We start from the raw sequence: 22,688 nt of genomic DNA, 5'->3' as shown, positions 1-22,688 counted from the left end.
TATTTTCAATGCGATTTACGCGAATCGCCTATTGTAAAAACCAGTCGCGTCAAATCATCGATATGAGCGAAATATTATTATAGGTATCTAACTATGTGTGGCGCGAGCTTTTTGTTTATGTTTTTCGCGACGACGTTGACCGACGACCATAATAATATAGTATAAAAAAAAATAGTAGTATTATTATAGTATACGCTCGAGCGGTGGACCGATTCTCTGCGGGCGGCGAGGTGCGCGGGAGAACGGTTGTGACCTCGCCACGGTCGGCGACGGCGGTGATGTCGCGCGTATTTGCCACCAGGCAGCGCGCCGGTCGCGAGTCCCCGGCCCGACACCACCGCTGTCGAACCGTGCCGGGCGAAAACGCGTTTTTAAAAAACTCAATTCCGATCATTCCTGACATTCCGATCCGCGCTGTCGAAACCGCAGCACGCACACTCTCTCGCTCACACACACACACACACATACACACGCAAACACATACACTGACACACACACTGTCATGAGCGGATATTATACACGCAGCGTAGAGCGCGAGCGCGCGCGCGCGCGCACGTATATGCCGCAGTGACGTTCCCCAGCCCCGCGGGACACCACAACCGAATCCGTTTGAGAACAGGTAAGTCCTCTGGTCGGGATCTCGTGCTCGTCGCGTAGTTAAACCTATTCGTCAAAACTGCACTGTCGTTCGGTACAATAATTGTAGTATTGTCATTATTATTGCCACTGTCATTTGTCGCCGACATTTATTTTTTCCGCGATCGTCGTACGATCATAATATTTCTACCTATTGCGGTGTATAACGTAACCATACGATCGACTTAATATTATACCACTAGCGTCGTCGCGTTGTTCATCTCGGTCGTCTCTCTGCAGCAGACGACGAAGACTACGACACGCGGAAATGGAAAGCGAATCGCCGTTAGAAGTACTGTCCAGAGCGGCCACGATGTTGCACAGGGAGGAGACTGCGGCGGCGGCTGCTGCGGCCGTGGTGGAGTCGTCTTACGCCACCAGTGAGTAACCTAACTACCTACATACATACTCAGACCATTCTTGTCGCACATCCCTGTCGATATCGTATCATTGTTGTTATTAAGTTATTTATGTATTGATGTATGTATACAATATATATCTATATCAATATCATGTACCGGCCCGAGCGATAAATATTATGTTATTCCGATAAAAACATGACGTCCTTTCGGAGAGAAGCGACTAGACGACATGCACGCGTGCTGTGGGTTTCCCCAGTTTTCAACGCATGAGAAGCGTGCGCGCGTATTGACGGAGTTGAATGCGGCTTACGGGGTCGCTGACGTATCGAGCGAAGGTTTTTATTATTTTTATTCACGGCATCCGACGACGACGAGCGCTCGCGCCGGTATCCCCGATCGTTATCGGTCGGGTCGATTTCTCCGGCGGGCCGTCGGTTGAGTTGCCTATGCCGCGCGCCCCGGCCGACCGATTCCCCTATACGAGGCCAGTAAACTCCGACCGCCATCACCCACACCATCAGTTTTTGCGACTAGGGTGTGATCCTACACTCGCGCCTGATTCGTTTTAGCTAAGCCTATTCAGACTATCGCCATGGCGGAGAGCCCGTTATAGTATTTACTAATGGCCTGTATAGTTTTCAATATTATATACGATGTACCTACATTGTTATATAATATTATTATTATTTATTATATAATGTATAGGCAGGTACTGGCTATTAAAAGTAAATAATATGTTTAGTATTTCCATAGGAAGATAAGCAAATAACAAGTAAAAAAAGTTTTTATTGATGTGTGTTTTTTAATTTTTGTCTATGAAGATATTTTTTCTTGTAGAAAAAATTATCTAATTATTAACATAAAAGGAGGTTTTTGGTAGCAAATTGGATCTAGTTGATAATTTTTGGAGATAAAAATTGAAAATAATTAGTATTTTAAAAATAATCTGAAAAAATTAAAAAAAAAAAAAAATTGAACATTTGTAACATTTTAATGTTATTATTAAAATAATTGCTTGGTATGACTTTTTTAAATTGTATTTTCGATAAACATATACGTAACAATTTACATCTATTTAAATTCAATATTGTTGATGTCATACCTAATATAGCTGTCAATAAAAACAAATACTCTATAGCAGGTCATCGGTCAAATATTAATCAATAATGACAATAATATATTCACGTGGGAATGTATATACTTTTTATACAGGTATCTGTATGAGAATATTGACGATAACTAAATCAATTTGTTCAACATTTAGTTTAATAATATGTCATATTATGTGTTTTGTGTTTACATTACAAATACATGAAAATTATAAGTTGAATTGTTTTTCAATGCGCAACGTAAATATAATATTCAAATTTTGTTTTTAATAATTTTCGTTTTATGAAAAATAATCTATTTATAATTAATAATCTAAAAATGATTAGTTTTTACAATAACTCAATATTCATCGATATCTATATGGCGTAAGTTGAACTAATTATTGGTAAAAACACCTGATTTATTATACGTAATTATATTCTAATTTATTAAATACCTATGGATTTCCATCATAGCCCAAAGGTACATTATTGTTATTAACTTTTGAATCTGTAATACTGAAAATTTAATTGTATAGTTATAGTAAAAAACGTAAAAGTATCTATTCCTCCTCCTCTAGGCCCTCATTAATAATGTTTTTGAATTATAATAAAATAACTGAAATCGTTATTTATCGTAACTACATTTTCAAGGTACAAATATTAAAATTAAAATGTTATACATTTTTAACTATTAAATTGTTTGCAAATGTCTATGAAAAATGTTATATTTAAACCTTTAGGTTTTTATTAATTTTTAATTTAAAAAATGTATTGTATAAAAATTGTATTTTCCGAGCTTAAAAAGTTTTATCGATAAAAATTCAATAATTTAAAATGTTTACATGTAGTTTAAATTTAGTCTAAATATTTTGAAGTTCATCGTGGGTAGAAAAAAGAAATTATTTAAATAATAGTGAAATGTTTCAAGTTTCTATGATAATATTTTTTAATTCCAATAAGGAAATAAATAACTATAATAAAATTACTAAAATTGTTAAGAGGTATGAGGATAAATCATTATTACTTATTACACTTTGAATATCCAATGTAGTAAAAATGTGCATTTAAATACCTCGCACAAAATATATGTGACTACATTAAACTCTCAAGTAGTCTTGTTCTAAAGTGTTGAAATTATAAAGTATTAATGTTTTCACAACAAAATAATTTTCAAAGTTTCGTGATTTTAATGCATTTCTTGAAAATTTAAAGTTTTTACACTTTATAATAAACATGTGTTGAAATTTCAAGCAATTTATTGATGCTTAAATTATTAGTTAGATATTTTAATATATATTATATATGTTGTTTGAAAATTTACTATTTAGCATTGTTCTATTAGTGGCAACTTGTTTTTCATTATAAATAGTTGAGTATAGGTTATAAGCTTATAACTGTTATAACTGTTTTAATTTTATTAAATTATAAAATATAGATTTTTATACATACGCAGTTTCGTATAACATTAAACCTCAATTGAATAATCTTTGTATAACTAACAAACTAATAACTATATAGATATTGTAATTTAGTATACTCTTAATAACACTTAAACTGATTAGTGACTATTGTATTGTGTTGCCGTTACTATTTTACCAAAACGTATAGTTAATACTAAATAAATAATAATTAATGTTTGTTTGTACGTAATAACAGAAGGAATTATGTAATTAAAATTTTTCAAAACACAGGTTTTAAGCAATTAAGTTGTAACTATACATTTTACGCAAAACTAAATTAGCTAATTATAATCTATGTCTATCTGTTAATATTAATAGATAGAATTATTAATTTCAAAAATTGTTAAAACACTAGTGCATACATAATGGCGCATAACAATTTTAGTTTGTTCCTATAATTAATTTGATTTTTTTTAAATATTTAGGTACATTCAAGCTATAATTGATACAAATTATAATGCAAATTAATTAATCATGTATAGAATATACCTACCTATAAAGCATATAGTTCTATCAACTTTGCATTCTTATTAATCTTGATTTCATTAAAAGTATTCGTACCTCTATACCAAAAATACTTTAAGTTCTATTCATTATATTATTATTGATAAACATAAATCGCTTATAATGTTTACTTCAGTGACATATAGATTGCGTTGTGTTATTCAAAAATTAACATTAAACCGTTTTTAGAGGGGATACTGAACTTGTGTTAGATGGGACGGGGTCAGACTGTTAGAGCATTTAGCACTTATTGCAGTCGTCGAAGGACACGCTTTAATTTCGTTATTCTGTATTCAGTATTGTTTTATGTGTTGAGCAAAGATATGTTCATTACATTGAACTACTTAACCACTGTGCTTAAATTTATTTAAAAATTATAAATAAATAAAAAATGTAATTCTATTTTTTTTTATTTTTTAAATAAAATATCTTAGATATTAGTAATACTTATTACATATAAGTACACTAAACAAACATTAATTATTATGGATTTAGCCATGTAGGATACAAATATATTAATCCCATATTTATGTATTATCTACTTTATTATAAGTAAAATTGGGTGTTATAGTTTAGATTTTAAAAGTTAATTAAAATATAAATAATGCTACTATGCTAGCAACACTAAAAAAAAAATTTTTTTTGACGCTAACTTTGTCTATTTATTATAAGTTTTAATTTTCATTCTACATTTTCCTATTTTTGTGTTTGTAATTTTAATACTTAATTCAATATGTATGTAGTACGTGATATACAAATAATTTTATTCAATATAATTTATTGATAATGGTAAATTTCAATCATTGGCGCTGTTATACCAATGATTTTGTTTTATTATATAAACTTATATATTGTATACCTACTTTCTTACTGCACTATAATAAAACAATTGTTTTTAGTTGTATTTAAAAAAATATTAATATTATGGTGTATACTTACACTAAAAGTATTAAAATTACGTTAGTTAATAATAATATCTTAATAATTCAATTTTTTTTTAACTTTTATTTAGTAAAAAGAGTATTTAATAAATAATACATTTTCATAAAATTAAATAATATGATATTGACCACAAATCTGAAATAATCAAACAAATATTACGGAATATACAATATCTAAATTTATGTAAAAATGTTTAATTTGTCATATTGTTAGTAAAACTAGTACAAGTACACGATGACACGATGTAAACAATAACAGAACATACAGGGTGTGAGAACATTTGTTTTACATCATAAGTAGTTATATGTTTTTAGTGATTGTTTCTGTACAGTTTAAGAAATTCACTTCTTTGTTATAATTTTTATTTTGATACGGTGTAATACTCTATAGGCAAATCGTAATAAATATATTGGTAAGTGTCGATAATTTTCAATTAGTTGATTTTTTATTTTCAATTCAGACGCTGGTAAGTGGTAACTGGTAATACAATAATACTTTATGATTCAAATTTATTTAATTAGCCCGATTTTCCTGGAAATACAAATGATTGCAGGTACTTGTCACGTCATTAAAACATCAATTGGTCACACTTAAAAAACCAAAATTGCCAACGATTTAATAAAAATATTTAACATTAATTAAATGTGACAAATTTTTTCATTAGTTACTTTTTTTTTAATTTTATAATATTATTATAAATTTATAAATAGGCAAATGTAGTTAAACTTCTACAATATCAATGCATTAATATTGTAATATCTACTATTAATTTCGATTTTGATGAAATTAATGATGGATAAGAATAATATAATATAAAATACATTTAATATTTATACAAAAATACAAAATACGTATACATATATAAATATATAATGGATAATTAATAATTATTTGAACAATACATTTACGCAGTTACGTATATACCAACGTATTACATTTACATAAAAGTGAATTAATATGTATAACTTATTCTTAATTTCCAGTCATATTATAAATTATTTATTAATAAAATATGTAGATATTATGTATAAATGTATATGTATAATTATGTTTGTATAATGTATACGCTATACGTTATTAACACAAAATATCGTAAGAAATGAGATTATGATATTATTCGAATATCCGAGTATCACGATATAAAAATTTAATCATTTTTATATTTAAAAATAAAAAATGAATTAATGATATTAATTAGGTATATGTGATTTATTTAATTTAATTTCTAAAACATACAAATAAATCAAAACTAAATTAAAAAATGATGGTTTCTTAAGACCTCTGACCTAAGATCTATTACATAATTATATTATAACTGTATGGTGTATGGACAAATAAAACTATAATTCCTTTAAAAACAAAAAAAAAACGTGAAACTCTACAGTTTCCATTTTAGTAATATGGAAACTGTAGATATTACATATAGTATATAGGTATATACATTTTGAAAAACTTAACAAAGTTATACTTAATGTCCTAATGTTAATTCGCCCCTTTCGAATTAACTGATATCTTTACATTTCAATAACTAGAGCTAGGTAGTATAAAACTTACTATGTATAAAAGAATATTATTTGATGAAATAAATGAGATTATAATAAGCACGTCTATTATTTTAAAAAATATGTCATGTCAGTTGTTAGTTACACTTGAATATTGGTGGATGTTTTCTTTGTTTTTTTTTTTTAGTCGTTGTTTTATCTATTTTAATGATTACGAGACGGATAATAGTATTTCATCCTACAGTTTCCGATCGACCGGCTTTTCTCGGGTGAAAGCGTTAGAATATTCCGATGTAGCTGTTACGTTTTTTTATTTTTTTGTTTGCACTCCCAGTAGTTATAACTGTTTTCTCGCTGATTTCCTCGGGGAGTAGCAATTTATGTGCGCCCACCGAGTACAGATTTTTCGCTGATTAACGATGACTATAATCTGTAAGCAAAAAAAAAAAATGTAAAAATAAAGTACTCGATCGAACGAAAATTACTGATTTCTAGGTTTTTAATATATATCAATTCAACCGGCTTATTTCTAACGTGATTTTTACTCGGATATATATTATATTGTGGGTTTGTAGTTGGTACACATTTATAGCTTTCTAAAATATATATGATTTTTTTTTTTATTTTTACAAAGGGCTACAAGTATTCGAAATATTTTGAGGTCAAAGCCTCGCGTATAGATAATATAGATATATATATAAAATACAAAATAGAATGCCAAATATTTTGGTCTTTCCATTGTGGAAAATGTATTTGTTTAAAGTCTATGCCAAACTACTAAGACAATTATGTATGTAAACGCCTACCCACTAACATAATCGCCCTGTCTGTTTTCAAGTTTAAAAGTGCACACCGCTACCTCCTGTGTAATAAGTACATATTCGCGCACGACGGCAAAATTATTTTGGACAAGTTCCAAATCATCGAAGAGATGTTATAAACAAAATGTTTATACGCTGTATTACAATGCAGACAGTGTTTTGCTTAGTCACACATGCGAGGCCGTCAAGGAATATAATATTGTTTATATTATTATCATTATTAAATCAATATTAATAACGTTTATGTAATTTAACTATTAAATAGATGCACGACTTAATAGTGTGCTCCTGTTTAAAAATTTCGAAAACTATAAAGCTATGAAAATAAAATGAACCAACTTCAATTTAATCATTCAATTTCAGTATTTTGAAATGTGTTTTGTCGATCCCTTAAATTATAGTTACTGTGTACTGTGTCAAATTCAGATTTGTTAAAAATATACACATTTTTCTCACATGTGGTGGCGTTAATAGATTATACACCTATAATAATATATTTTTTTTAGCTATATACAGTTTTTAGTTAATCTTAAATCTATAGCCTATAGGTAATACCTTGCTATAGAGGTACATTTTCTATTTTTTTTAAAATATTTTATTAAAAACTACTTTTGAATTATAAAATAACACCGTTGAAGAATTGAATATATTGAACATTGAATAATGTACACAATTGATATTTATGACAACAGAATAAATTAATATCATGTAGAAATAGCACACATTTTTTTCGGACAAGAGATAAGTATTGTATGTTTGACATCTCTAATTTTAAGTTTAGCAAAATTGCTCTGTATTATGTTGCCTTTATATTCCTTTAAAATGATTCACCCATTAGTCATGTCTATTAGCGTTTTCTTCGTATTTATCTATTAGAGAATAACGATACCACAGCTTAAAATTTAAATTATACTTATTTTCATTACAAGAAATAATTAAGCCCATTATTGTAATTTTTAATTATAAAAATAATTATATTTAATAATATATAATTGTAGGTATGTATAATGTATGGATTGTATGGTTACATTTTAAGTTCTTAACCGATTACGAATAAAAGTAGTAATCATTTAAAAATATTTAGCTCTAATGATATGAAGTTAAACAAACATAACTTAAATTCCTAGTCAATAATTTAGTAAATATGAATATATCCTTGCGGGAATTCTTCCATTGATTCGATTATTTGAATATTAATATATTATCTATTTACATTATTTTCTTGAATATATAAATTGAATTAAATCCGCGTATTTTCATAATGTTGAAATTAGTAAATTGTTAAAAAAATAATACCCAACTATTAAACTTAAATAACAATTAATGAGAGTTTATTATATTTATATTTATATTATACGCATATAACACTTTCTCAGACACATACACACGCATTACATGTAACGTAGCTTATTTATTATAGGTAGATATATTCGCACATTAATTTGTAGTTCACTACACATGGATCGTGCATTAATTATTAAAATATGTATCAATTTTGGAGCTTGATCCCGATAATTTTATATTGATATACAGTACTACAGTATACCGTAATTTAGGTACGTATTTTATCTTGTGGCCTGTGGACACTTGCAATTTTGCATCAGTTATTGTATAGTTGATACATAGTATTTAATATTTATTGCTTATTGGTCGAAGTGTATTCAATACGTATAAGATTAATAATTACTTACCTATAAATTATATAGTTGATAAATAGATACATAATGAGTGGTGACCAATAGCTATAAACTTCAACTAACGACTTTGTTGTTGTTTTCTTGGAACTTGAAATTAATGAATGGATCTTATATTTACGTGATTTATTAAAAACGTTAGTCAATTAAACAATCGTTAGTTTCATATTAAGCACATCTTTGCGTTAACGAAAAAATAACTCTAATTATAGGATTTTAGAACAATATAGACAGGTATGACATTATTTGTATTAATGTATAATTATTAATTAATATTAAACTTTGCACAAATATGAAGTTCTTATATGATTCGCGCATAGAATAAAACGATCGAAAACTGATAAATATATACTATATACCTATATACATAATATTACATTACCTTAAGTCGTTTCTCGTCAATTTGCTTATTAGTTATGTCATTATGTGTATATTTATGTGACCTTATCCTATTTGTGTCTGACGTCTGTGCCGATGAACAGAATAAAAATATTTCCGTATATTATAATATATATCGTGTATAGCTGTACAGGGTGCCTAATAGGGTGTTACTGTGTCAGTGTATGTACATTATAACTCTCATTATTTTTAGTAAAATTTTATTAACATCGGACGTCGTTACAGGTCTTACGATTGCTGTTATAGACAACCGCGGAAGAATTCTTTGGTTTTTGTAAAATATGTTCGTCAAGCTTTGTTGGAAATATATGGAAATGTATCCTATTTCCATAATATTATTATTATATATTTTTCGCCCGAAGCGTTCAAAAACTACGTTTTCCGATCGTCTGTTCTTTGCGCCGAATACGTACGTATATTACGTGTACCTTTATTTTATAATGTTATATAATATATCGGACGTCCACGTCTCGATTGTAAAAATCTCTGGGCGTTGTATACCACTATAGCAGTTATATACACGCACAAAGAGCTAACAAGTACGCGTTTCCGAATTTGGTTCCCACACTGATTTACGATGACGACGCGGACCACCTTATCTTAATCGTATTTTGCTACCGTCGCTACCGCGTAACCCGTACGACTAATAAACGTACATATTATAATAACATAGTACATCGCGTGTACACGACGGTCGCCTGGGGCTCCGTGGCGCAGGTACCATCAGACTCGGTGATGGTAGTCGGTCCATTGCGCTTAGTGCTGTCCGGAGCTATTAACTCGTGGTGTGTACTGGTCATCAACACATCATTTAATTGTCTTATTTTGTGAAATGATATTACCTACAACAACAACAACAACAACAACAATAATACTAATAATAATAATAACAAGCCGCAGCGTGCGTATCTTTTATTATATTGTAATCCCGAGTGTTATTATTGTCGTCGTCGTTGCTGTTGTTGTTGTTGTTTGTCGTTCCCGTTCGAGAGGGGAGGAAGACGATTTATAATAATATATAATAACACGGTAGAATATTATAATAATATAACATTTCTATACGGTCGCGAGCGTGTGTGTGTGTCTTATAAACGCGTATACGTGTACGAGAATGATGTATGTACATAATAAATGGGTACGTTTAAGCCGGAGGCGTTGTAGTTTCCGGTGAACCCTTTTTACATTATTTATCGTGCGTGCGTGTGCGCACCTGTGGAGCACGGGTCGGGGTGCCCATTAATGAATACGGCGGAGGACGCGTTCGCGTTGTACTAGCGCGAGCCCGCGCGGGCCCTCTGCGCCTGGCCGAACGCCGCACGAACGCTTCCTGGCCGTAGCGGCGCGCAACCGGTTTCCCGCAGCCGCACCATGAATGAACCACGGCGGCGGTGGCGGCGCGGACAATCTTTAAAAGCGGCGGCGGCGGCGGCGCGACGACGACGACGCCACCGCCGGGCCGCAGCCGCCATTCATCGTTCGCGACGCGCACGGCTCTGACACGCACTGTCTACGCCAACGGATTGTCACACACTATTACTGTTTCTTGTATTATTATTCGGTTTGCCGTTTTAGTTTCTCGCGTTTTTCGGTTACGATCTATCGGTCGTCCGTTCCATAATATAATAGTATACGCGATAGATCAGGTTATGAGCCTGTGCGTCATGTTCTCAAGATATGAACAACACAATCGGCACCGGGACGGTCGGAACAACAAGGCGGACCGGACCAGACACCTTTGGCAGCCGTGGGTGGAGAGGGCTGTCGACTACTTTGACGGTGAGAAAAGGATCACGCGATTTTTTAATGATTTTGTAATTCCTATTTATTGTACTAAGTATTATTGTTTACGCGTTATGTATCATATGAAAGTGAGTATAGAACTCCACAACTTAAAATACCGAGGGAGCTAAGAAAATTCAAAGTTTTTTACGTATTAAGCTGTGTCGAAGTTCTTACTTAATTGCTGTATATGTACATATTCGATGTCGCGTGGTGCACGCGCTTTATTATTATAACGGGTGATATACCTATTTCGTTGTGCAACACAATTATGTCACATAATATCACACTATAGTGCGTGTTATTGTACCTATTATTATATTTTTGAAATTAATCGATCGCCTTAAGTAATAGTTTCGTTAATAGGGTTCTTTCTGCACACACTGGCTTTTTAATTTATTAGACGAGACTGTCATAATATAATATGATCTTTTTCGTACGTCTGCTTGTGTTTTCGATGTTGAAATCGCAATTTATTTTCAACACAGTGTCATATTATTGTAGAATGGACAATGAATGTTAGGTATATAGGTAGTTTTGGAGTCTAACAACTAACCTGGTGTCCTGGTTACGATAGTAATTTTTCATTGACGGAAAATTAATTTCTGACTGTTGAAATCTACTCATTGACGAATATCGTGTATGCTACTTCGCTACAAACAGGATAAGTAATTAATGTAATGTAACAATTCGGCCTATACTACAATGAGTAAACGCCAAGTACACATTTTGTCCTCGATTTAGTAGTTTATTTAAATTTACAAGACGTGAAAATTGAAATTATGAATATCAAATTGTCGACATTATGTCAAGTTACATCGTTATAATAATGGACTGGTGTTTGTTTCTCGGATAATATTATTTTAACTGTTGGAAAACAATAAATTTGTAAATTGTAAACACGAGTGTGTTGTACACGCACGTGAAAATATTTTCAATAATCGTACACAAAGTTCACTTTCAACTCAATTTATGCAAATTAAATTCATTGTAATTACACACTTTAACGTTTAAGTCTTTACTAATCCAATTAGGCGTTTGGTCGTACGGGTATTGTGGTGCAAACTCATATTCAATATGTTTTACGTACCTACAAATAATAAGCTATAATATTTGTAAACTGTGTGTGATTTGAGAAGAGTTAAATTATGAACCCGATTTCGATTAAAATATATTGTATATGTTGTTATTCACTTGTACCAGACAATTTTCTAATATGGTAAAATATCAAAAGGGATGATTCTATTGTATATACCAAAAATTAATTCATTCCACATCCTATGGGCGTGTACCTATCTAACTAGTTGTACTGAGAGTGTCCTTACACTATAGACGACTGTCTAATGTTGCGTGATAATCAGATTATAAAATATATTGTTATAATAACGTTTGAATATTATACATTCATCAACATTATATATGATTCAATTCTTGCATTATCGAATTGGGTAGTTAAACAATTTCAATTATACTTTACAATAAATATAGATACATGTGCCTATATCATACTCGCGTGAAATTAATGATACATTTATTGCACTTTAATACATATAAAGAAATACAAATATCTGTACTTGATTGAAGTATTAATCGTTCTTATACCAGTCGAAAAAAACGTCAATTCGCGTGTAACAATGATCGATAACTCTTAATTTAGTCCTATAAAGAAGCGTTAAAAATACAATTGGACAAAATAACGATATACAATTACGGTTATTAATTATTTGAAACGGTGAAAATTGAAATAAAATAAAATAAATTAAGTAACGCAGAAACCAAAAGGCGTGCTTGAAGTGTGGAGCTATTATATAATTTGTTTATACGATTTATATTTATTTTTCCTTGCTCACGCTATAACAATAGTGTAATATAGAAACTGGAAATTGCAATATGAGGTTAGGTTAAGTTTTTTTAAAGTTTACGTTTAATGTTGTTAATTGGTATAATATGTGTATATTTTAATAATCAATTCCGATGAATTGATGCAATGGATAATCTCCGTATGTATGTATGTGTATATATATAACTATATAAGTATTTATATAAAGTATAGTATAGCACTATGTGTGCATAACCCTTGTGTTTAATAAACGTTATCAATTATGATTTATTGCGATAGTTGTTTGAATTAATAATTGTGCTGCACAGCCGACGAATTGGTCATTCGATTTCAAAGAAATCTATTGTTTATAGCAAATTATAAACTGACGTAAAAAAAAAAAAATCCATAAATTTATTTTTATTTTCGATAATTGGTTCAATGACAGGTTGTATATACAAATTATCTAATACACGAGAGCTGTGGACTATGTATACAACTTTGAATTAAATAACAAAAGTCCTTCTTAGATTAACGCGAGTCACCTGGTGTAGCGTTCAACACGCTATGTTTGAAAGACGATGGCGTTATAGACTTATAGTATAATAACAATAATAATATTTAATATTATTGTAATATATATTTAATGTTAATCACGAACAGGAAACGTGCACTTTGTTCGTATGCCAAGTGTGCGTGTATATTATGGTCGTCGTCGTCCTTCCGTTCTCCTGCGTCGACCCGGACGGGAAAACGGATATAATATAACGACAACAACCATAATAATGTTGTAAGACTACGTGTGTATATCATATAATAGTGATGTACCTGTATACATACACACACCGGACACACAACACTCATCGGTATACCATATATTGTACATGGGCAGTATTCACGTATATAGTTTGTATTATTCATGCATAGTGGAGAACAAATATAAGGCGTATAGCTAGACCATAAGAATATTATTGAGGATTTTACGGTTGGTCGCTATTAAACCGTAATAATCAAATAAAAATATAATATTTAATCAAATCGTTAAATCCTCCACAGACTGTACACTCTGACACCTTATGTACACGGGTGTAATATGCGGGAGTGCGGGATATACCTACCAACTACACGTGACGTGTAACGATATACGTAATAATAATATATTATTATACCGTGTATGTTTAAAAAGTTGTATTGGCGCTGCAACATCAGTTGTCGTCGGCAACTCTTCTAACGTTAATTTTTTTACATCATAATTGACATTATGTCGGGTTGCATTACGTAGGTGTGAATGTATGATGTGCGGGGCGCGGCGTAACAGTGCAGGAAATCTCAAGAACGCTAGGAATTCAGCAAGAATCCGGCAGATATAATAATAATGCTATATGCATTCAAGATATTTATCGTGTATATGTAGGGTTTTGGTACGCCGTCACGTGTCGTATTACTGTGGATCGTAATGGTACATTTTGTATTTTTATTATTATTATTTACCATTATTTATAACCGGTTGGATTAAAAACGCATAAATTCTGAATACTGAATGATACGGCTACAGTTTAACAGCACACATGATATACGACTAGATTTCGTCCGGTTACGTGTAAAATTTTTCTGAATAAGATTTTTTCGTTTTGTGCAGATCATTCGAGGGCGCTGTCGCTGAGATGTTCGGCGATGGAGGGAACCGTCGGAACTGTTGGAAAATGGAAAAGAGAGAGAAGACACAGGGCCGTCTGCACATCACCCGTATCGCCCACTCCACCGCTGTAAGTATACTTAAATCTACCGATAATATAATCAAACTCATCCGGGTGACCGGATCGTAGCCACGGGATGCAGACAGGAAAACTCGAATATCCTCTATTTATGGTGAAGTGGAAGGACAAAAAGGATGAGAGCTACTATAATACTATAATAGGTTCTAAAAGTTTAAAGTAATATCTTAATAATATGCATTGTCGCATTGCAGATAAAAACCTTTAAAATATTTGTTTTATATAATTCCATTAAAACTTATAAAAAATGCTTAATCTCAAAAATATTACATATTCCTCAAAATAATATGTCAAGTATTTAATTAGTAATTACAAACAAGTTTTGGATATTTTAAATTAATAGTTTTTTATCATATGAATTTATTTTTTGTTAACAAAAAAATTCTCGAATAGCCCAAGAAATGATCAAATATAGGTTAAATATTCAGTTATCTTTAAAATATGTTCAAATATGCAAAATACATTTTTCGCTATATAAATTCTATGTATAGCTCAACAAATTTCTAACATTTCTTACCCCTGCTAAGCTGCAAAACCCAACAAATACACCTATTATTCTCTACATTTATTACAATTACATATTTACATTATTTAAATATTATCTATGAAAGCACATAATTATACTGTAGTGTAGCCCGATGATTATACAAACATAAAACAAAAATAATAAAATGTGTAGTATGTAGTAAACAAATGATAAATCGTATACAATAGTGTATAACCCAAGAATGAAAAAATAATATAAAATTCTCGACGTATCTAGTGTTACAAAGGCATTAGTTATAATAGTTATATTATCAACGTTGAAGCGGTAGCGACGTTTAAACATATAGCTTCAACTTTCCACTTTCCACAGGGTTCAGGGTTACCTATACTACAGTACAGGAGATAAAATAAAATATCTAAAATCGTTGCACTATTAAACCGGTTTATGCGGTATCTCGTGTTACTGTGTTGCCTTCAGATTATGGACAGTAAGGCACACAGGATTTTTCTTCGTAGGGGCATTTTTCAAAAATAATAATAATAATTTCATGAAGGAGACATTTTTGCTTTCACTCCCGGGTGCGCTACACGACATCGGTTAAATGACCTGCAGTGTTATATTTGACCACGATTAATATATTATATAGTTTCAGAAACTCTCAAGAACCACTGGACATGACGACGACGGCCGGTTCCAGGGCGATGCCCAAAGAACGGGCTTCGGTGATCATGGCGTCGCCGGCCACCGGACAGAGGACACTGTCAGCGGCGGCGGCGACAGGCGGAATTAGCGACCCAGTCATCGACGAACATTTCAGGCGGTCTTTGGGTAAAGACTATATAAGCGTGTTCGCGCCGGCCGTCGCGCAACGACAACAGCAACAGACTCCGGCTACAGCCGCCGCCGCACCATCGACCGACGGTGACGACGACGACGACGCGGGATTATCAGGTATACCTTAAAGTTATTATACCTACATCATGGCTATATGCCTATTGTCCACGGTACCCCGGCCCAGTTATTTCGATTATTGAGCTTACAGATTCTTATAGAGTAGATCCAGAGGTTCCCAACCTTTTTTGACTTACGGCGCCCTTATAGTCATTTTTTAAAAATCCGGTGGCACCCTATGCTTTATGGCCTACGGGTATAGACGATATAAAATTGTCATTAGATATTTATCTTTCTAATTGGTTCATTACACAGTACAATACAGCATAAGTACATCGTAGATGTGGCAGTCAATGATGAACGATGCTATCAAATAGTTACATTTATAGGTGGTACCTGAATGTACAATATGTCATTTATTTTCATTATTTTTAAAATCGTAATTTCGTAATATAAATTGTAATTTTGTGCAGTTAACTACTATAGTCTATCAACTCTAAAATGTAGTTTTGAACGCAGTTGGTGAATTTGGTGAAATTGTAACTTGTAAGTGCGATTGAGAAACTCTCCCCGCCCTCCCCACCCCTGGATCAAGATTCAGGTATTACAACCGTTGGGGATATGTATTTAAGTCGGGAGCACAGTTTGATAATAATGTATACTTAATCGGACAAAGATAGCGACGAGGAAACGACTAAATTGCGTTCTGACTACGAAATAACTCTACTACACTACTATGCACAATAATATTAAAATATATACGTTCAAAAGTGTTAAAAATTAATATTAAAAAAATATATGATTTTCAGCGGTTGACGATCATTTTGCCAAAGCTCTGGGCGACACGTGGGTAAAGCTGCAAAAAGAAGAATACCAAAAAAAGAGAAAAGAGACGGCGACCGCCGCCACTGATGGCAGGCAAAAAGTGAACGTATATGCGGCGTGAGGGAGAAAACCAACCGGAAAAACAGAACAAAATATGAGATAATTTTAGGGGATTTGTGTTATATTTATATTATAAGTGCAGCAGGAACGGCCGGATGTGCGCCCGGCTTCGGGGCGGTGGGCTAAACTGCGTAGACTATTATTTTATGTATATGATTTATTCTTTGTACACTTTAAACTTTGTAAATAATAATAATAATAATAATAAAAAAAATAGGTATTTATGAAAACGTTTTTATTGAAAAGTATCAAATGTTATTATTAATTAACAAAGGAATGTGCCCATAAACCTTTGGAAATAATCGAATCTTCGATTATTCAACAACGAAAAACATTTAAAATTATAAAACTGAAGAAAACATTAATTAATTTCAACAATATATAAATACATAAAATGTTTTTTTAAATCCTAATAAGAATTATTTGTCGATTTATATTCGTTTGATTGTCCATCGAACGACGAACCACGAGTAACAGCAGTAAATAAAAATATGTGATATTTTTATCAACAGCAAAATAAAAAAAAATTATAATAAAAACAAATATACTTATAGAGGTAATAATAAGCTGACTTTTGTTTGCAGATCACAAAATTTAAAATTACGCATGGTCTTCTTAATATAGTATATGGTTGACCTTACCATACAATACCGACCGCGAGTACTTATATTATTTTATAATATATAGCTACTACATTTCTCTGTAGGTTATATAATTTCAATAAATCAATAAAATTGTCTTTTAACTAAATCTTAATTATGTACAAACGTGCGTTTATATCGGACGAGCTACAAATTAAAAACGCATCATGCGAGAGTTAGTAATTTGGCGTCAATCAGCGGTTGGTATGCAATTTCTTCTTTGCTATTATACAACTCCACGCCGACGATGTCGTTGTCCGAATCGCTCTGTAAATCAAATGTTTTCGACTTTCGTTAATTACAATTCATAATGGATTATACGAACGGGCACGATTACGAATTTAAAAACAATATCATTAATAACGACGTACGATTCCGACGATCTTTAAATTGATACCCCTCAACGTTTTCGACAATTTATTAACGACTTCTTCGGCATCGACGTCGTCGCCCAGTCTGACATTTTCCAGTTGACAGTCGATCGTGAACATCGGGAATTGGAAAAGATCAGCGATACACGGTCTCAGACTGTCGAAAGCGTAAAGAACCAATGTCATTACACAATAATATTATATTGTTAGTCGAACAGACTTGTAATATATAATTAACTTCAATAATAATATTTAGCAGCAAACGCGGCGCTTACTTTTTTTTTATCAACTTGATGGATACGCCGAAGTCGACCAACAATACCGAGTTTCCGCCATCTCCAATGATACCACGTTTCCACAGCCCGTTGTGAATAACAGTGACAGCATGTCCTGGACAAAAAAAAACCGCACGATAATTATTATTGTTGTCGATACAACCATTAATCGGAAAATTAATATGCACTGCCTCCAATATTTTGACGAGATTGGTCGGCAACACTAGGTATAGCTATTTACAGATATACATACGGTTTTATTTCAATTTTTACATCTATAAGACGCCGATGAAGATTTAAACGCTTCCTAGGTACACACAACGATACGATAGAAACGACAGACAATCTGAATTACGGTTGTATAAAGGTAATGTAATCAAAAAATAAATTATCGACTGTCACAAGTTTAATCGTTATCGCGAAGGATTAAAAACGAATGTAATTTTTAGTGAAACTCTGTTACCTGCACTCTGCAGTGAGTTTTCAAAATTATTCGTTTAAAGAAAATGGAAATATTAATGTCGAGAGTCGGGAGTTCTCAGTCACCAACTGGTAGCAGAATTAATCGAGGCCTAGTTGCCATAGTGCGGACTAACCTTACGGGTGTGGGGAGCAATACTATGTGCGTGTCGTATTTTATCGATTTCCAAAAACAAACATTCTAAAATTTACCTGTGTGGCAGAATCTACCGGGGGGGGGATTGCCCCATTTGCCTCCTCTAGGATCTGCGCCTGCATGACGAATGGTCAATAGTCAGGGGACGACAAGGTCGTTGCTTTCGACAGATGAACTATTATAGTAATAATTTATAATTAAAAAGAAATGTATTTAAACATCCCTCACTATGAAAGACTAATGAAAAATAAGTGTTACATTTATGCATTATGCTTATGTGCCTAAATGGTTTAGAGTTATGAATATTGAGTATCGACCATCGAGGGACACCTCTGATCGGTAAATAACTTGCTAGACTTTATATTTTTGTGTTTGCTATATACTATTAAGAATGACTATAAAGAATTTTATGCTATTGTACTTCATAAATATTTTAACAGGCTTTACATAACTTATCTTAGTAAAATTTAGCGTGATTATTAAAATTAAAAAATAATAATTAATTAACATATTTTCTATCTAATATCAACTTAGGACCGTAATAGGTTTAATTTTCAATAATGGGGGTAGTTTCTGATAAAAAATAGTTGGTACTTTGAAAGATCAAAAGAAAAAAAAATTTAAGGAAAAACGGGAATATTTGCAATTTTTGATAAGACTGATTTTTTTTTTTAAAAAAACCCAAAGACGAATAGATATTTGAAATTTTCATAAAATTTTTATAAGTTCATTTTATATTTACAAAATACAATTTTCAAAATTTTTTGACTATTATTTGAACTATTTCTTGGCATAAATAATTTTCATTAATATGGTATTTATAGAAAGATTCAATGAATGTTTGAGATATAAAGTTGATATAGTATAAACATATATTATTATAATGATCAAATACTAATAATACAATAAATGCAATTTTTTCGGAAAAATAATATCAACCAACCGTAATACTAAAAGTAAAATAAATTACTTTAATAACTATACTAAAAAATCATATCACGATATAGGCTGATGGGCTGTACATTCTGTATGTTCAGAATCATTTTTCGTACACAATGATATATTATCATTGAATTCAAATTTAATACACTCATAAGACATTAACAGTGATGATCTACTCAATAATTAATACACAGCAACAGGTTACTCGCTCACCTACCTTTTTTAACACATTATTTAAATAAAAAAGGAAATATGTATATATATATATGTATACATTGATTATTTTAAGTAATTGTATTTTTTATATTAAAATTTTATTTTACGGACTCGAGTTCATTGAACTCAGCTACATTATTAAAATAATTTTAATAAAATATTTATTTTTATTATTTTTTATTTATTATCATTTTTCTTAAATAAAATAGCGCTTAATCGTTCTTGATCTTTCCTACGTCTTAAGTGAACTTCCAACTTACAGAAAGACTTTAGTTTTATACCATTATAAATCTAGTCTAGAGATGAATATAGGTATATAAATCTAATCATTCTAATCGAAAATAGTTACAAAAACCTATTACAGGCAATATGGATGTCCCTCTTATAGAAGATAATTTTTAGGTAACCGCTGATTATTTAAAAGTTATTGTAACCCGTGGCCCAATATAAAGTGTACGAATTGGTTCCCGAAAAAATTACTTTTCGGTATACAACTGTTATAAAATATGTACAAATCGATAATTTTACAATATTTTATTAAGTTTTATGATGTCTAGGAAAATTTATAAATATAATTTTATTTCTAGTTGTATTTAGTACCTGGTAAAATATTAATGACCAATACGTATGTAGCGTATAATATATGAATATATTATACTAAGCAACATTTTTAACGATACCTAGATATTCTAGATAGTGTTTGAACTGTTTAAAGTATGAAATATTTTATGGATCTATAATAATTCTATACAGTCCTAAGTTTGCATAAAATGGGAAGGAAATTTTTGCTGCTTGAATAAATCATAATAATTTTAAAACTTGACAAGATTGTATTATCATGAAAACTCGCCGAAACCAATTCGTATATATTACCTGCAGAAGACAACCCGGGAATTAATTCCACAATTAGGAACCAACTCGAAGTCATCTCCCGTACCCTAGGTCAGTGTTTCCCAACTGGTGTTCCACGGGACCTAAGGGTTCCGTGAGAAATTTGAAAAATATAAATTAATTAACAATATTTTTGATTTGAATTATGATTCTAACATAGAATAGCGCCAACAATTATATGGGGGTTCCACAAAACATTCAAGTTCCTACAAAGGTTCCGCGAGTAAAAGAAGTTGGGAAACACTGCTCTAGGTCAATCTGTCCCCCTTGTGGAGTCTAGAAGTCTTATAATATTCTATACCTAGAAATGCACATCACGAGTAAATGAGTAATATACGTGTACGTTACATACCTGGTACGATGTGGTCGAGCGGTGGCAGGGTGCCACATTTATCGTATATTATGTTGTACATCTGGTCCTTGGCGACGCTAAGGTCGGCACCGCCGATCTTCGTGATCATTAACGTGAGGCTAGTTGGTCCGGTAACGCGGCACATGGTACCCTCGACCACTTCATTGACTTCCAAACAGAATTTCGAGTAACCGGATTCCTCATCGCCGTCCGGCATCGTCGCCGAAGCGTTTTCCGCACCAACACTGCTTCTCGGCTCATCATCTACCGAATACGCTGCCATCATCCCGTTGTCATAGGTCGATTCGTACTCGTCGTAGGTCTGTCCACCGTCGTAGCAGGTCTGTTCACCGTCGTCGCAGATCTGCCTACTATCGTCGAAGGTCTGTTCATCGCTGTCGTCGTAGGTCTTTACATCGCCGTCGTTATAGATTTCAACATCGTTATCGTAGTAATAATTTTTTTCAGAAGCGTCACCGATATTTTCTTCGTCCGTCTCCACCAATTCAAGGTTCGACGGCGATACATACTCGAAGTACGCTATTTTGTTCGTCACTAGGTATTGACACACTTCCACCTGGTTTTGAACTTCTCTCATAAACTTGATCTAAGAGTTAAAAGTGCACACTATTATTACGAAAACTGTACGTGTTGGTGAATGGGAATTTTTTAAGAGGTGGAACATGTTATTTTTATAGTTTCTGTCCATGTTTGATCAATATTTTAGCGCATTTTAAAAATTCTACTAGGTATATACATATACGAATATGATATTGATTTTGTTATGGGCGATTAAAACTATAATAAGCAAATTGAGGAATAAATTATTTATTATAGGAAATTAATTATTTAAATTTATGAAAAATATCAACTATAGGTATATCGTGGTTTAATTATCAATTTATTACCACCGAAATGTTCGAACTTCGCTCGCTATTCATTTCAATAATTGTAATACAACCTTTCTTTTAAGCCAATCTAATTTTGGTTTTATCCATTTAGTGGAATTAATGCAATTTATATAATACAGTTTTTAAAGACAAACAGATTTTAATCAACACCTATTAACATATTAATATTAACATTTTTTTTATTGGAAATTATATTTATCAACATGACATATAAGTGTATAACTGATACAGATAGTTATATATAGTTTTAGAAGGAAAAGTCAAAACCAATATTAAAATTAAACACATTCAAGAAAAATAACAAAGATCATGATTTGTGAAAGACATCGGAAAACATTATGTACACACCAAAAGGAAAATCATTTT

General features: G+C 31.7%; 2 protein-coding genes across 5 annotated transcripts in view; one reads left to right on the top strand and one right to left on the bottom strand.

The window, feature by feature from the left end:
• Positions 1-408: 408 nt before the first annotated feature.
• Positions 409-17,337, top strand: LOC113560121 (transcription cofactor vestigial-like protein 4). Of its 4 annotated transcripts, none has more exons than XM_026965905.1 (4): positions 409-1,016; positions 14,649-14,775; positions 15,924-16,222; positions 16,972-17,337. In XM_026965905.1, exons 1-4 carry the CDS (start codon positions 905-907, stop codon positions 17,106-17,108), a joined length of 675 nt encoding a protein of 224 aa, XP_026821706.1. In that variant the 5' UTR covers positions 409-904; the 3' UTR covers positions 17,109-17,337. The 4 variants fall into 4 exon arrangements, with proteins under 4 accessions (XP_026821706.1, XP_026821699.1, XP_026821695.1 ...); XM_026965898.1 differs by having other exon boundaries at positions 15,918-16,222; XM_026965894.1 differs by lacking the exon at positions 409-1,016 and adding an exon at positions 10,865-11,187.
• A 60-nt stretch (positions 17,338-17,397) lies between these two features.
• Positions 17,398-22,688, bottom strand: part of LOC113560154 (RING finger protein 17) — a 60,529-nt gene continuing 55,238 nt past the window's right edge. Inside the window, 4 exon segments of the mRNA XM_026965918.1 lie at positions 17,398-18,015; positions 18,120-18,276; positions 18,395-18,509; positions 21,412-22,018. Coding sequence (XP_026821719.1) covers positions 17,914-18,015; positions 18,120-18,276; positions 18,395-18,509; positions 21,412-22,018 — 981 coding nt within the window. The 3' untranslated portion in view covers positions 17,398-17,913.

This window comes from Rhopalosiphum maidis, chromosome 1 (assembly GCF_003676215.2).
Source record: "Rhopalosiphum maidis isolate BTI-1 chromosome 1, ASM367621v3, whole genome shotgun sequence".
Lineage (NCBI taxonomy): Eukaryota > Metazoa > Arthropoda > Insecta > Hemiptera > Aphididae > Rhopalosiphum > Rhopalosiphum maidis.
Note: the sequence above shows the minus strand (reverse complement) of the source record. Positions and strands in the feature narration are given on the sequence as shown.

What these genes read in the sequence shown, in the direction of transcription:
- LOC113560121 (XM_026965889.1), top strand. Translation starts at nt 11,058, where the DNA reads ATGAGCCTGTGCGTCATGTTCTCAAGATATGAACAACACAATCGGCAC. An exon ending in GGCTGTCGACTACTTTGACG is followed by an intron (nt 11,188 to 14,648) that starts GTGAGAAAAGGA and finishes CGTTTTGTGCAG; the next exon opens with ATCATTCGAGGGCGCTGTCG. An exon ending in CGACGACGCGGGATTATCAG is followed by an intron (nt 16,223 to 16,971) that starts GTATACCTTAAA and finishes TATGATTTTCAG; the next exon opens with CGGTTGACGATCATTTTGCC.